The sequence below is a fragment of the Brassica napus genome, chromosome C9 (genome assembly GCF_020379485.1).
Source record: "Brassica napus cultivar Da-Ae chromosome C9, Da-Ae, whole genome shotgun sequence".
NCBI lineage: Eukaryota > Viridiplantae > Streptophyta > Magnoliopsida > Brassicales > Brassicaceae > Brassica > Brassica napus.
In genome coordinates this window covers 60,310,655-60,323,502 of record NC_063452.1, presented here as the reverse complement: position 1 = coordinate 60,323,502, position 12,848 = coordinate 60,310,655, and the positions used below count along the sequence as shown (strand labels likewise).

At 35.8% G+C, this 12,848-nt stretch overlaps 2 protein-coding genes across 41 annotated transcripts; one reads left to right on the top strand and one right to left on the bottom strand.

Moving 5' to 3' along the window:
- The first annotated feature begins 3,405 nt into the window (after positions 1–3,405).
- LOC106412572 (vacuolar protein sorting-associated protein 45 homolog) lies at positions 3,406–5,180 on the top strand. Of its 38 annotated transcripts, none has more exons than XM_022709850.2 (6): positions 3,414–3,531; positions 3,928–4,020; positions 4,111–4,236; positions 4,354–4,437; positions 4,509–4,653; positions 4,743–5,180. In XM_022709850.2, the coding sequence occupies exons 2-6, from the start codon at positions 4,000–4,002 to the stop codon at positions 4,913–4,915; spliced, it is 549 nt and encodes a 182-aa protein (XP_022565571.1). In that variant the 5' UTR covers positions 3,414–3,531; positions 3,928–3,999; the 3' UTR covers positions 4,916–5,180. The 38 variants fall into 38 exon arrangements, with proteins under 38 accessions (XP_048625269.1, XP_013708944.1, XP_048625278.1 ...); XM_022709851.2 differs by having other exon boundaries at positions 3,415–3,531; positions 3,928–4,033; XM_022709849.2 differs by having other exon boundaries at positions 3,420–3,744.
- Positions 5,050–7,743, bottom strand: LOC106412565 (aspartyl protease family protein At5g10770). Of its 3 annotated transcripts, XM_048769299.1 has the most exons (4): positions 7,482–7,743; positions 6,915–7,364; positions 5,999–6,845; positions 5,050–5,688 (listed from the first exon to the last, which is right to left on the bottom strand). In XM_048769299.1, exons 1-3 carry the CDS (start codon positions 7,666–7,668, stop codon positions 6,019–6,021), a joined length of 1,464 nt encoding a protein of 487 aa, XP_048625256.1. In that variant the 5' UTR covers positions 7,669–7,743; the 3' UTR covers positions 5,050–5,688; positions 5,999–6,018. The 3 variants fall into 3 exon arrangements, with proteins under 3 accessions (XP_048625256.1, XP_013708926.1, XP_022565566.1); XM_013853472.3 differs by lacking the exon at positions 5,050–5,688 and having other exon boundaries at positions 5,833–6,845; XM_022709845.2 differs by lacking the exon at positions 5,050–5,688 and having other exon boundaries at positions 5,833–6,845; positions 6,915–7,327; positions 7,482–7,736.
- Between the last annotated feature and the right edge of the window lie 5,105 nt (positions 7,744–12,848).

Below are 12,848 nucleotides of genomic sequence, written 5' to 3'. Positions count from 1 at the left end.
AGACGAGAACGAAAACAGGAGATGGGAGATGAAGTCTAGGGTTCCGTCGATTGCGTCGCCGACAGAAGGAGCGGGAGAATAGAATACGCCGCAGGAGCAGTTGATTCGATCAATTTTTTCAATTGATTTCGTCAAATCTAGGGTTACAGACTGATTTGGGGAAATGATGAAATCTAACAAGGAAGGGCACGAGGGACTAAGGGAAAATCAGAGAAGAAACAGTGAAGGAAGCAGTCGATGCGGTGAGCTTCATCGTTTTCGTCGGTTCTAGGATTTTTTTTCAATTTTCAGGTTTAGAAGGTTTAGAAGAGAGTGAGAGACGACAAAGGAAGAGAAAAAAGAAAAGAACGCGCGGATCTGGTTAGGGATCCGACTAATAGTGGGTCGAGTCAAATAGTTTAGGTTGGATCCTGTAAATACTTAGTTTCATTAAGGGCAATTTCGATTTTCACCACGTTTCTGATTAAAATATATTAAAAATTATATTGTTTTTAATTGGTGGGATAAAATAGAATGAACATAGGAGTTACTGGGGCAATCCAGAGTAAAGTCCGTTAAATGAGTGCTAGAAAAAAAATTCATTAAACGGGAACATAAAAATGAGAACAATAGCTGTAAAGTGTTATTGGAGGCAAAATACTTAACCTTTTTTTTTCTTTAGGATTCTTCGATTGGGACTGATTTTTAATAACTTGTTCTTATCCTTCTTGGTAGATGGCCATTCTCATATCATCGTCTCTGTCCTCGAGTCTCATCTCTGTGTTTCCTTTTTTTTCGAGCTTGGGATCGAGACGCTTGTCAGATGCGAGAGAGGAGTGGAGGCGGCGGAGGGATGCGTTGACGGAGGAGGCTTTTTAACGGAGGGTGAGGTCTTGATGGGAAGAGGAAGAGATGAAGGAAGCGACGGAGCATGGAGCTCCTTAACCTTCTCCACCACTCGGTGGTCTCCGCTCACCCGCAATCGAACACGGTCACGGCGGCACCTCTTGTCCACTCTCGAGCATTACCGCCGTGTCTCTGCTCATCAATCCGCCGTGCTCTGTCGCTATTAAGCTTGTGAGTGTTTCAGTATATAAAGACTCCAACTTTTCTTTTTGTTCTTACGAGAGCTGTTCATGTTCATAGTGTTTTGTCTGTGTTTCATATCTCTGTTCTGAACGATGCAATAACATTGATTCATCGAACAAGGGATCAGTAAGTAAAAGTTGTAAGCTTTGACTTGATTCTTAATAAACTTAATGGATTTCATAAGTTTTTTCATGGGTTTGTTCTTTTTGAGATTTTGTCTGTGTTGAAAAATTTGCTTACAGATTGAAGAAGATGCATTAAATGGATTTGTTTAGTAAAGCTGGAAACATATTTAGACTCTAGTAGACTCTTTTGTAGACTTTTCATCGTTTGGATGGTCAGAAGGAGATTTAAATGAACTTGGCAAATGCTTAATGTTCGGTGATCATCTTCATCGTTTGTAGACTCTAGTAGTATGCTTTTATGTTGTTCGTTTGCGTAAAACTGAGAACTTTTGGTAGTTTGAACACTAACAAGAGCAGGGTAGAGCGAAGAAGGTCTAAGTCTCTTTTACTTGTTCATCTTTGTGTGTGGTGTGTTCCTTGTCATGACTGGTTTTGGTGTGGGCCAAGAGAACGTTTACCAAATCGTATCATCACAAGCGTTAAGAGCAGGAGCTCCCGCTTAATGAATTTGAGAGTTCTGTTCTTGAATTTCATATGTATAAATATGAACCTCTTGTTTCTGGGTTTTGAGAGTTCTGCTCTGTTCTTGAATCTAAAAGATGTGAACTTTGTTTTGTGTGAAGGTGATGTTGTTATAGTGGAAGACGATGACAAGAATGCTGCTGGGAAAGGAAGAAACCTTCAATTTCTTCGTGACATAGGCAATGTTGTTCGACGAAATCACCCAAAGAACAACGACCCTGCAAAGAGAGCACTCATGTGTACCACACGGTGAACAAAACGACCCTGCAAAGAGAACAAATCACCCATCTGGACCGACACTCTCAAGCACCACACGGTGGATATGGTTGTTCGTGTGTATGTGTTTACTTGAGCTATGTGTGAAGGCAATACTGAATATTAAGACAAGTAGCCAAAATTGTAAAGATAACAAGTTCATATTACTTAAATGTTTTATTTCTAACTTTAAAAGTACTCATTTTAAATAATTTTAGGTTTTGAATCACCTTGGAACACTAATAATATAAATTAGAAAAGACAAATAAAAAATAATATTTTCACCTCAAGTTCTAAACCCTATCCATGCCCTAAATTCCAACATCTAAACTTACAATAGTTTTCAAAATAAACATTTGTAGAGATTTATAACTAAAACAAAAGTATATAACTTAAAAAATATAAATTTCAATAAAAAGAACAAAACAAAACCTAGACCCTAAAGTGGAAACTTAACCACAAACCCTATTCCCCAAACTCCAAATATACTTCAAACTTAAAAACTGTAGATTTAAACTTTACACTTTATATTATAAACACTAAATTTGAATAAAAACTTTTATTTTTGAAAACTTAACTATGAATTTTATTATTAAATCTCAAATCCTATCTCCTAACCCCCGAACCCTATTCTCAAAACCCAAACAATATTCCCAAAATTCCAAATCTTAGATTGATCATAAACTTAACATGTTAAACTTCAAAATTAACATTTTTTCTATTGGTTCATTTTACAGCGATGTGGATCATCATTTAGTTTAAAGTTAAAGTATATATTTTTAATCCTAAAGTTTGAATTACAAATCAATGTTTTTATTATATATTATAGCTTCCAAAATCTAATCTTTCATGTAAATTCTAATTCAGTAAACCCTACTTGTATACTTGAAATGATTTAATCTTCACATTTACTTAACAACTTTAAAATATATACTCAAAGTCTAAATTCCAAAACCTATATTATAAACATATACCATGATACTTTGATACTATATATCAAACACATAAGTAATCTAAAATTTAAACTTTACATTAAACTACAAATTCTAAATTTTATTTAAAATAATTCTGTTTTGTATTTTTACTTGTGTATTTATTATTAGAGTATAAACTCCAAACTCTATTTCCTAAACTCTAAATACTTTACTTCAACTCTAAGTACTAGACCATAAATTATAACTAAATTATAAATAACAAAATATAAAAGATACTAAATTTATAAAACAAATTTATAAACTAGATTTATATAATATTTTTTTAAATAGAGTATAATTAAGAAAAAAATAAAGAGGAGATAGAGTGTGTTTAAAAAATAATAAGAGGAAACAGATCTGACCAATAGGAAAGAATGACGAGGATAGCTAAGATATCAATCTCTACCGTTGATAGGTTTCAATCCAACGGCATATAATTATTAATTTTTTTTTATTTTCTCTTTCTCTCACGACCTCTGCAATTCTTTTTCACATATCTCAAACTAAATTATCAATTTTCTCAGAATCCTCTCATGTCTCGTCTCTTCATCTCTCATATCTGGTCATCTGCAATCTTCTTTTCTCTGGTGAGCTCCTCGCATCTTCTTCTAAGAAACCCCTCTGTCTCTCCAACCACCGTTGATAAGCTTCACCACCACGCTCCTTTTGGAACCATTACGTCGTCACAAAAACACATCAATGCCTCTGCTCACATATCCATCGTTACCCTCTCTCCTCTCCGGAGACACAGAAACAAGAAACAAAACGTCGTCACCTGTCTCCATCTCCACCTTGTTTCAGTTAGAATATCGTCTAGTCTCTCTCTCTCTCTCTCTCTCTCTCTCTCTCTCTCTCTCTATCTCTCTCTCTCTCTCTTTTGATTCTGGTTTTGTCACCGTTTTTGGTATAGAAAGCTGATGGAAAGGATTTCCCATGAAAGTTTGAATCTTTTTTATGTTTGTGTTTTGAAATCTGGGTTCCAGGGATAAACAGAAGATGAAGAACATCAGGAGACGGAGAGAAGAGAGAAGAGGCGAAGTCGGAGCTCTGTAGTGATGGAGATGGCGGCTATGACTGTGATGGGAACTTGTCTCCAACTTGCTTTTAGTCTGAGAATTTTGTGTGTCCTGTGTTCATTTGAACTGAGAGATACTTTTGTGTTTCAGAAATTGATGTATCAGCATGAAAGCGGTCTTTTCGATTTTAGACGGACTGAAAGCTCTCCGTTGCTGCTTGTAATTGACAAAAGAGATGACCCGGTTACCCCATTGCTTAGTCAGTGGACATATCAGGTCAACTTGCCTAATATTTTTTTTTATTGTGCTACTCTCTAGTATATGAGATGTGCCTCCAGATGTCGTACTTTTTTGTAAGAATAAGAATTTCTCATTAAAGAATTTTTTCTGTAGGCAATGGTGCACGAACTCATAGGACTTGAGGATAATAAAGTTGACGTGAGAGCCATTGGAAGTCTTTCAAAAGATCAGCAAGTTGTGAGTCTTCTCCAATACCGATCTTATTAGTTGAAAACCTCACAGCTAAGCTAATAATTCTCTTGTCCCAGCAGGAGGTGGTTTTATCATCAGAACAAGATGCATTCTTCAAAGCTAACATGTATGAAAATTTTGGAGATATCGGAATGAACATCAAGCGATTGGTCGATGACTTTCAGCAGGTGGCCAAGAGTAACAAAAATATCCAGAGAGTAGGTAAATATATGGTTAGTCTTGCTCCTGCAAAGACATTCTGTTTCTGGTGCTAGTAATGATTATAATTTGTGAATGCGTTGATTTTACAGTGGACATGGCCAGATTTGTTGACAGCTACCCTGAGTACAAAAAAATGCAAGGCAACGTGTCAAAGCATGTAACCCTGGTTACTGAAATGAGCAAGCTAGTTGAAGCAAGGAAACTGATGCTGGTTTCACAAACAGAGCAGGACTTGGCTTGCAACGGTGGCTCGTGGAATTAAGGTCTGTATCTGAGATTATACCTCTCGAGGAACTTCGTATATCTCCCAATATATGTCATGTTGCTGACTTGTTGAAAAAAAAAATTCAGGGGGTTGAGAATGTATACACTCAACTGCAGCTAGGGTTTTTTTTCAGATTTTGTTTTTAAACCTGGTTTGTATGTAAACTGGTTTAGTTTGTAAACCGAAATTTTTTTGTAATCTGGTTTAATTTATAAACCGATTGTAAACCAAAATTTTAATATAAACCAAAATCATTTATAAACCGGTTTAAAATATTAGCTATTCAGTATTACCTAGAATATAAACGTCATAGCACAAGTAAAACGCTGTATTATAATATTCAATGGCACAAAAAAATTGCTATTAAATGTTCAAAAATCCAAAAAAAACTGAGTTACAAAAAAGTATTCCATGACAAAAAACAAATGTCATAACAAAATATTTTATGGCACACGATAAATACCACATAAAATATTTAAATAGCGAAAAGAAATCGCTATAAATAGGTATAATATAACACATAACCAACGCTATAATATCTGTATATTGTTACAACACGCGAAAAACGCTACGCTAGAGGGGGTCTATTATAGCTGCGGCTGTCACGGCGTTCTTCGAAACGCTATGAAAACGATATGATAGCGTTTATCGGGTGCTATTAATACCGATATTTCTTGTAGTGTACCTTGAGTCTCAGAAGAACACACAATAAAAGGAGTTGGTCTTCGGCTAATGGGGGACGTAGTGGGTCAACCATTTCCTGTCACTTGCTTCAGGAAAGCAAGGGCTTAATCGAGTTAGTTGTGTTTCCTAGTGTGTATATGGGATTACATTTTAGTATTTTACCAGCAAATAAAAGAAAACAATATACATATGTATATGTGGGGTCAAAACTATGTAGTTTGCGCTGTTAATACTTTAATATGATCCGTCTTAGATAATAATATGTTGTACAATAGAAAGGAACCGTTGCTTTCAGACAAATTTCATTTTCATAGACATTAAACAGCCACAAAACCATACCAAAACGTTAACACTTGATTACGATAAAAAAAACTCCTTAAAAACACACAAACTTACCAATTTAATTATGTCTCTCATCAACGACAACCATTGGGAGCAAACCCGAGCCGCCCGCTCGGAACATCGTACACAACTTCTAGCGTCTTTTGCTGAAGGCTCCCGAAAACGGCAACATTATTATTGTAGGTATTGCCTGCAAACCCCAAACAACCCTTGGACATACCATACATGTACATAACCCCTTTTGAGTCAAGATCCACAACGGTGCCGCCATCGAAGGAGAAGGAGATTTTAGGGATGCTCATAGTCCTCAAGCCGGTGAAATCGTAGCACGTGTCAAATGGCGGTGGTCCCAACGTGGTCTTATAATTCGACATCTTTTCCTTAAACGCGGTTCGTAGTGCCGCGTAGGCCACGGGTGGTAGGCGAGTTATCGTGGTACCAGAGTCGATTATAGCAGTGGCATTAGAGAACACTCCTAAAGGGATGTTCAGGTCCTTGTTGGCGACGGAGATGCCTACGATATCGAGGCTATAAAAGGATCCCCCTGAATTCACTAGGAGTGTGAAACTCGGAGTGTATTTGACGGAATTAGATATTCCACCGGACCCGAAAGTGAGATGGCCAGTGTACTCTTTGGAAGAAGGGAGGCAGTAGGAGAATATATTATTGTACGTCATTGCCGTCTGCGATGGAAATGAGAGTGTGCCGGGGCCAAGCCCGAGAAGGCCGGCGATACCTTTGAATCCTTGGTTGTTCACACCGCAGCCAAAGTTGAGTTTGTCGAAGACATCGGTGTTCGTTAAAGTAAATTTCTCCTTGGCGAGAAATCCGGAGGTGGAGGAACCATCCACGTAACCGGCAACGTAGAAGCAGTTGGAACCCGAGCAGTTTCTATAGACACCTAATCAAAGATGGGTGAAATTTTTTGAAAAAAAAAATCAAATTTAAAAAAAAATACTGAAGATCCAACCTTGGGAAGGGAGAGAATCACACAACGGCGATGAGCAGGGGACGTTGGAGTAGGAAGAAGACGAAGAAGAGTTAAAGATGGGCTCCTCTTGTGGATAACAAGACGTTCCATTTTTACCACATGGCTGGCATTGAGTCCACGTCAGATCGCTGCCTGTGTCGAAGAGCAGAGACAGATCGTGTTTCGGCGTCCCGATTCCGACCGTCACGATGTAGCTTCCTGAACCGAGTGTTATTCCACTTCTCGCCTGTAGAACCGTTGACTGGCTTTGACTGAGTCTGTCTCTGGCTGTTAGCTTCTTTGAAAGCTTCCAGTGAATTGATTTTACGCGCGCCTGGTCGAGTCTGAGGATCTCGTCATGGTCGGGACTTGTCGTGGCTTTCTCGCTGCTTAGACTCGAGCATGGGCCGTGTCTGTGCATCACGTGCAGCGACGACTTGGTATTAGATGCTGAAATCGATTAATTAGCTTTAAATTTGTCTTATTCTTGTCGGCACCAAACATCATATATAGTAGAATGAATAATTAGAGACTGCACTGTATTATTAGCTAAAGAAAATATCTCACCTCTTGGAGAAAGAACACATGATGATGATGGTGATGGAAAAAGAGAGCTGATTTGAATTCTGTGAAAAGAAATCTCCCCACTCGCTCTATTTTCAACTCCATCTGTATATTCCCAACTGAGCAAAACACAAAGGATTATAGTTATGATATTCAATAAATTCTTCATTTTACTTTCTACTAAATACATGAAACTGGTTGGTCATTTTATAACCAAGTTTCTTTGCTCAAGAAACTCTGTAGTAGATGTTGTTAAACTCAAGGCTAGCCACATATCACATACTGACATAAGTAGGGTACTGAGAGATCCATGAAATCAGTTATGACCATTAATATAAGATAAGTGTTGGAAATGTCTAGCGTATTCATAACGTTCATACCTCAACTCTCTTGTTGAACCAGCAAAAAAGAAACATAATAGAAACAAAACTGTTTCGGACTTGCATGGTTAGAAAAGTCTAACGTCCTTATAACATCATTATCCAAAGTTTTTAGGGCGGAGGCTAATACTTTAACAAACAGTTTCTTAACTTTTTAGTTAAAAATTAAAAAACAGTTTCTTATATTTCCCTAAAAACCTCGTCCTAAGAAACTTTGGATAATAATGCTTTTATAAAGCTAATACCTGAACTTTCTTGTTGAACCAGCAAAAATGAAACCTAAGAGCACGATTATTGGAGGGTTCTTAAGGTGGGGTTCTTACCGGAATATAAGAACCCGTCTCTTAACTTTTAACTAAAAAAGCTAAGAAAACTCTTATTTAAGAGTCGGTTCTTAGTTTTTTTAGTTAAAAATTAAGAGACGGGTTCTTATATTCCGCTAAGAATTTCACCTTAAGAACCCCGCAATAATCATGCTCTAAGGGCATGATTAACCCCGGTCTCTTAGCCGGAGTTGTTAACTTATGATTTGACACTTTTTGGTTTTTGTTTTACACTTTTCAGCCAAGAGACAGTTCTTATATCTCTTAGTTAAAATTTAAGAAAAGTTAAGAACCGTCTCTTTGCCGAAGTTAAGAATTTCGGTTAAGAGACTGGAGTTAATGATGGTCTAATAGACTCAAAACTGTTTAGTACTTGCATGCTTTACCCCCATGACCCCTAGAAGAAGTTTTGGACCTAATATCAATGCAATAGTATGCACGAGACCCAGCAATAGCCCTAGGATAGCAACGTTAATGCTGACACTATGTTATTCACTTTCTTCTGGCTTCTCTTTCTATCATCAGACGTCAATGAAAGAGACAAAGTCGTGGGAAGTGAATTGCCTACGATTGTATCTGAATCCATCTTCAAAACATAAAGGAATTATATTAGAATCGCTCCTTGTAATTTTACTTTTAATATTCATGTATGTACTAATACATCATGTCTTACACAGTGTATCTTGAGTCTCAGAAGAACACACAAGAAAAGGACTTATTCTTCAACTAATGAGGGACGTCGTCTGTCCACCATTTTCTGTCATTTTTCAAGAGACCAATAACTTAACTGATAAATATATTACAATATTGAATTTCACTTATTGTATGATGCTAAAAAGCCTAAAATGATCAGACAAAATGGTAAGATTAAATTTTAAAAATACTTAAATGTTCATTAAGTTATAACACATCAGGTTATATAAACAAAAATAACCACAATAACATTTGAAAGAGAGACGCATAAAGTATATTAGCCAAACAAACGCTTAATGGCCTGACTGGTTCAAACGCAGCGGTTGCGGTTGCGGGAGTTTGCGGATGCGGGAGTTTGCGGATGCGGGTGGTTGCGGTTTCTAGCGGTTTTAAGAGATTTGTACGACTGATTCTGCGGTTAGAAATTGGTGTGTTTGCGGGATACTTATGACTGGTTAACTACTAAATACAGCAGCGGTTAAATAATAAATTAATAATATTTATATTTTATATAATTATAAAAAATATCAAAAATCATAATATTATAATAAATATGAAAATTATATTTAGAAAATTATAGTTTTAAATTTTTAATATTATAGAAAATATTTTTATTTTAAAATTTTATAATATTAATTAAAATATAATAGATATATTTTAGTATTTTTATAATTCCAATTTAAAATTTTTATTGAATATTTTTATTTTTGTATTTATATTGTTTTTGAAAAAAAAAGAAAAAAGAAATTATCCTCTTGCAACCGCCGGCAACCGCAAACGCTAGCTGGAACCAGCTTTTGATTTTAAGAGGTTCGGAGCGGTTTGAAACGATTTGTAGCGGTTTGTATGATTGTTTCGAAACGCTGTCAACCGCTACCAACCGCAAAAGCTGCGTTTGCGGGTGGTAACGGGAAAACCAGTCAAACCCTAAAACATATTAGTATAAGAAACGGACAAAAATAACACGAGGGATGTGACTGCAAGTGTTTACGAGGAATAGTAATCTCCTTTGTTACGCTTTTTAATTTACGTGTTGTTAGCCTTTAAACTGTGCGAAAAATGTTAAATTGACAATTAGAAATTGAACTATCTAATAATCCATTATCTTTCTTTTAAAAAATTCAATTCCTCCTCTGGAAACCAACGAGACAAACTCCCCTCTTTTTTTAAATTCAATTCATTTACTCTAGATCCAAAATTGAAAAAATGGAATGTGCTAAATCATCACTTTTATGAACTTTTTTTTGTTTTCGTATTCTTTCTTTCTTGTATCATGATTTGAAATTTAAAACTTATATATATGAGAATCAAACAAGTTAAACGATGGTGACGGTGGTGACCACCGCCTGAAGACATTGGGGCCGGTGAGTCAGGCTCCGTTTCTTTAACAGCCATGAAGGAACATTTGTCACTTCTAAGGCTTTCTTCTTCTTCCATGACCATCTGCTTCGATCTACACTCCATGCTACAGAACACTCTATTACCTCTGACAAATTCAAACCAGAACCAAAACACATCCCAAAAACATAAACACAAGTCGTGTGATAAAGGGAATTGTGGATGAGAGAATTGTGGACGTCAAAGTTGTGCAACAGAGATTTGTGGACGAGATACTTTGTGGACGAGATACTTTGTGGACAAGAGAATTGGGTTAACATTTTTTATAAAAAAGCTATGCAATTGAATGTTTGTATTTCAAGTTTTTGTACAATCAAGTGGAAGCTCAAGCACGCAATATCTTAGACTTTGTGATCTTACTAACCATGCATGAGAGCATGTGTACTGATTCAAGGATATCTGAAAACTTTCCTATCATTTATAAGGCTCATGGAGGGGTGATATGTGGATGGTGGTTTATAGATGGATGTATAGTGGATGGGTTTCTCGTGGATAGTGTGTCCTGGATGGTATCACGCGAATAGTGTATATTGGTCATGTATCAAAGTTGTTATTCCTCTAATCATCATCTATAATTCACCATCCACATTTCACCATCCATTGATATGTCTATGAAATTTAAATTTGAAAAAATAAAAAATGTTATAAATCCATGATATGGATATGTGGATTGCCATTAACCATCAAGGAGGTTTACATCCGACCAGACTATCCGGTCCGTCTACACCCGTCTCCGGTCCGTCTACATCCGCCCGAGACTAGTCAAGATGAAGACTCATTCAACCGGAGCATTTATGAGCTTTGACCAAGACTATATCTTTGTGGTCAATATGTAATAAATGTGTAGATACTCTCCTTGTTGTAAACCCTTATGAACCTCCACTATATATTGATAGTGAGAGCTAATGAGAAAGACACAACTTTCACAACAACACTTCTCTCATATTTCTAACACGTTATCAGCACGATTGTGCTCTCCACCTGAGAAATCTCTCTCAGCCGGCGATCCCCTTTCCGGCCAGCTCCTCCGGTGCTCAGCCTTTGCTCCACCGGCGCTCAGCCTCCGCTCCACCAGGCCAGCTCTCTCTCTCCGCCGGAAAACTCCTCTCTCTCTCAAATTCCGGCCAACTCTCACGGTGGTCCTCTCAGATTCTTGTGGTGAAAAAGGTAAACAAATCAAAACCTTGAAATCTAAAGAACACCATTATATCTGAAACAAATCTAGGATCTATATGAATCCATAACTTATAAACAATCTATGGATTTAAAATATTGATCTTGTTTCTATGATCCATATGATCCATATGAAACTTGATTCTAAAAGTATCTTGAATCCATAAAACTTAAAATTCTCTAAAGGTTCTATGTTTCTCTAAAAATTATAAACTTATCAAAATACCTAAAGATCTACATGAATCTTGTTAATAAAAACTTATGAATCATAAAATTATTAGAGAAAGCTTAAAACTTATGATTCAATCCTTTTGTTTGGCCATTTTACCAGATGTGATAAACATAAGTGTATAATCTGGCCAAAGCAAAATTCCATCAATCCCTTGATGTGCCATTTTCGGCCAGATCTCCTAAAATCAGTCAACCCATCAATAAAATCGAAATTAAAATCATTCATTGCATATCCTTGACTATTAATATTTATTTTGTAACTATCAAAGTTTTAAAAACCTTTTATGATTTTTATAAATGCATAATCGATTTTATAAATGCTTGTTTGATTTTATTAAGTGCATATCTTTGACTGAAAATTATTTCTAAAGTTTATAAGCCATAGTCTTGTTTTAAAATTGATATGTCATAAGGTAGAATAAAATCTGGTTGAAATCATTTGATTTTATTTGATCATATTGTTAATTAAACCAACCATGAACCGATTTTATATCATACTGAATTTTGATCACATAAGTTTGCTAGTTAAAATAAAACTTGATCTAGTTTCATCCTTGAACCTGATTCTATGATTAAATTATGAACTGATCATTTGCATACCTGATAAGTATCATTTAGTAAATCATTAGATCGAACTTGAATCATCCATGAACTGACCTTTGCATGCATCCAACTATCATATTGTTAAAACTGGACATAGGTATCACATAATTGAAACCAAACATACATGTTCGCATAGCTTTAGCAATGATGATACTAGTGCATCTGAAGTGGTTCATGTTGTTTGCATCTAAATGATTCACACTGTTTGCATATAGTTAGACAAAATCGGTTTCCATTTAAAATTTAGTACATTTGCTTTATTCAAAATTATAAACCAAGTTTTAACCGATTTTGAAAATCTACTTTGGTTTACAAATATCTTGAACATTATAAAAGTTATTTGTCTTGTCCATGATGCATTTTAATCCATCCATATTGATTGACAAAATTTTATCTTAATGCATATAAAATATTTTCTGAAAATAAAATGCATAATAAATCATCAATCTCCTTGGCATATAAATTCAAATCCTGAATTATATTATGAATCCTTACTCCTTTATGGATATTTGATTCAGATGTCGAAAATCAACAACCTTGAATATGCTTCCCTCAATCTCTCCGGAGAT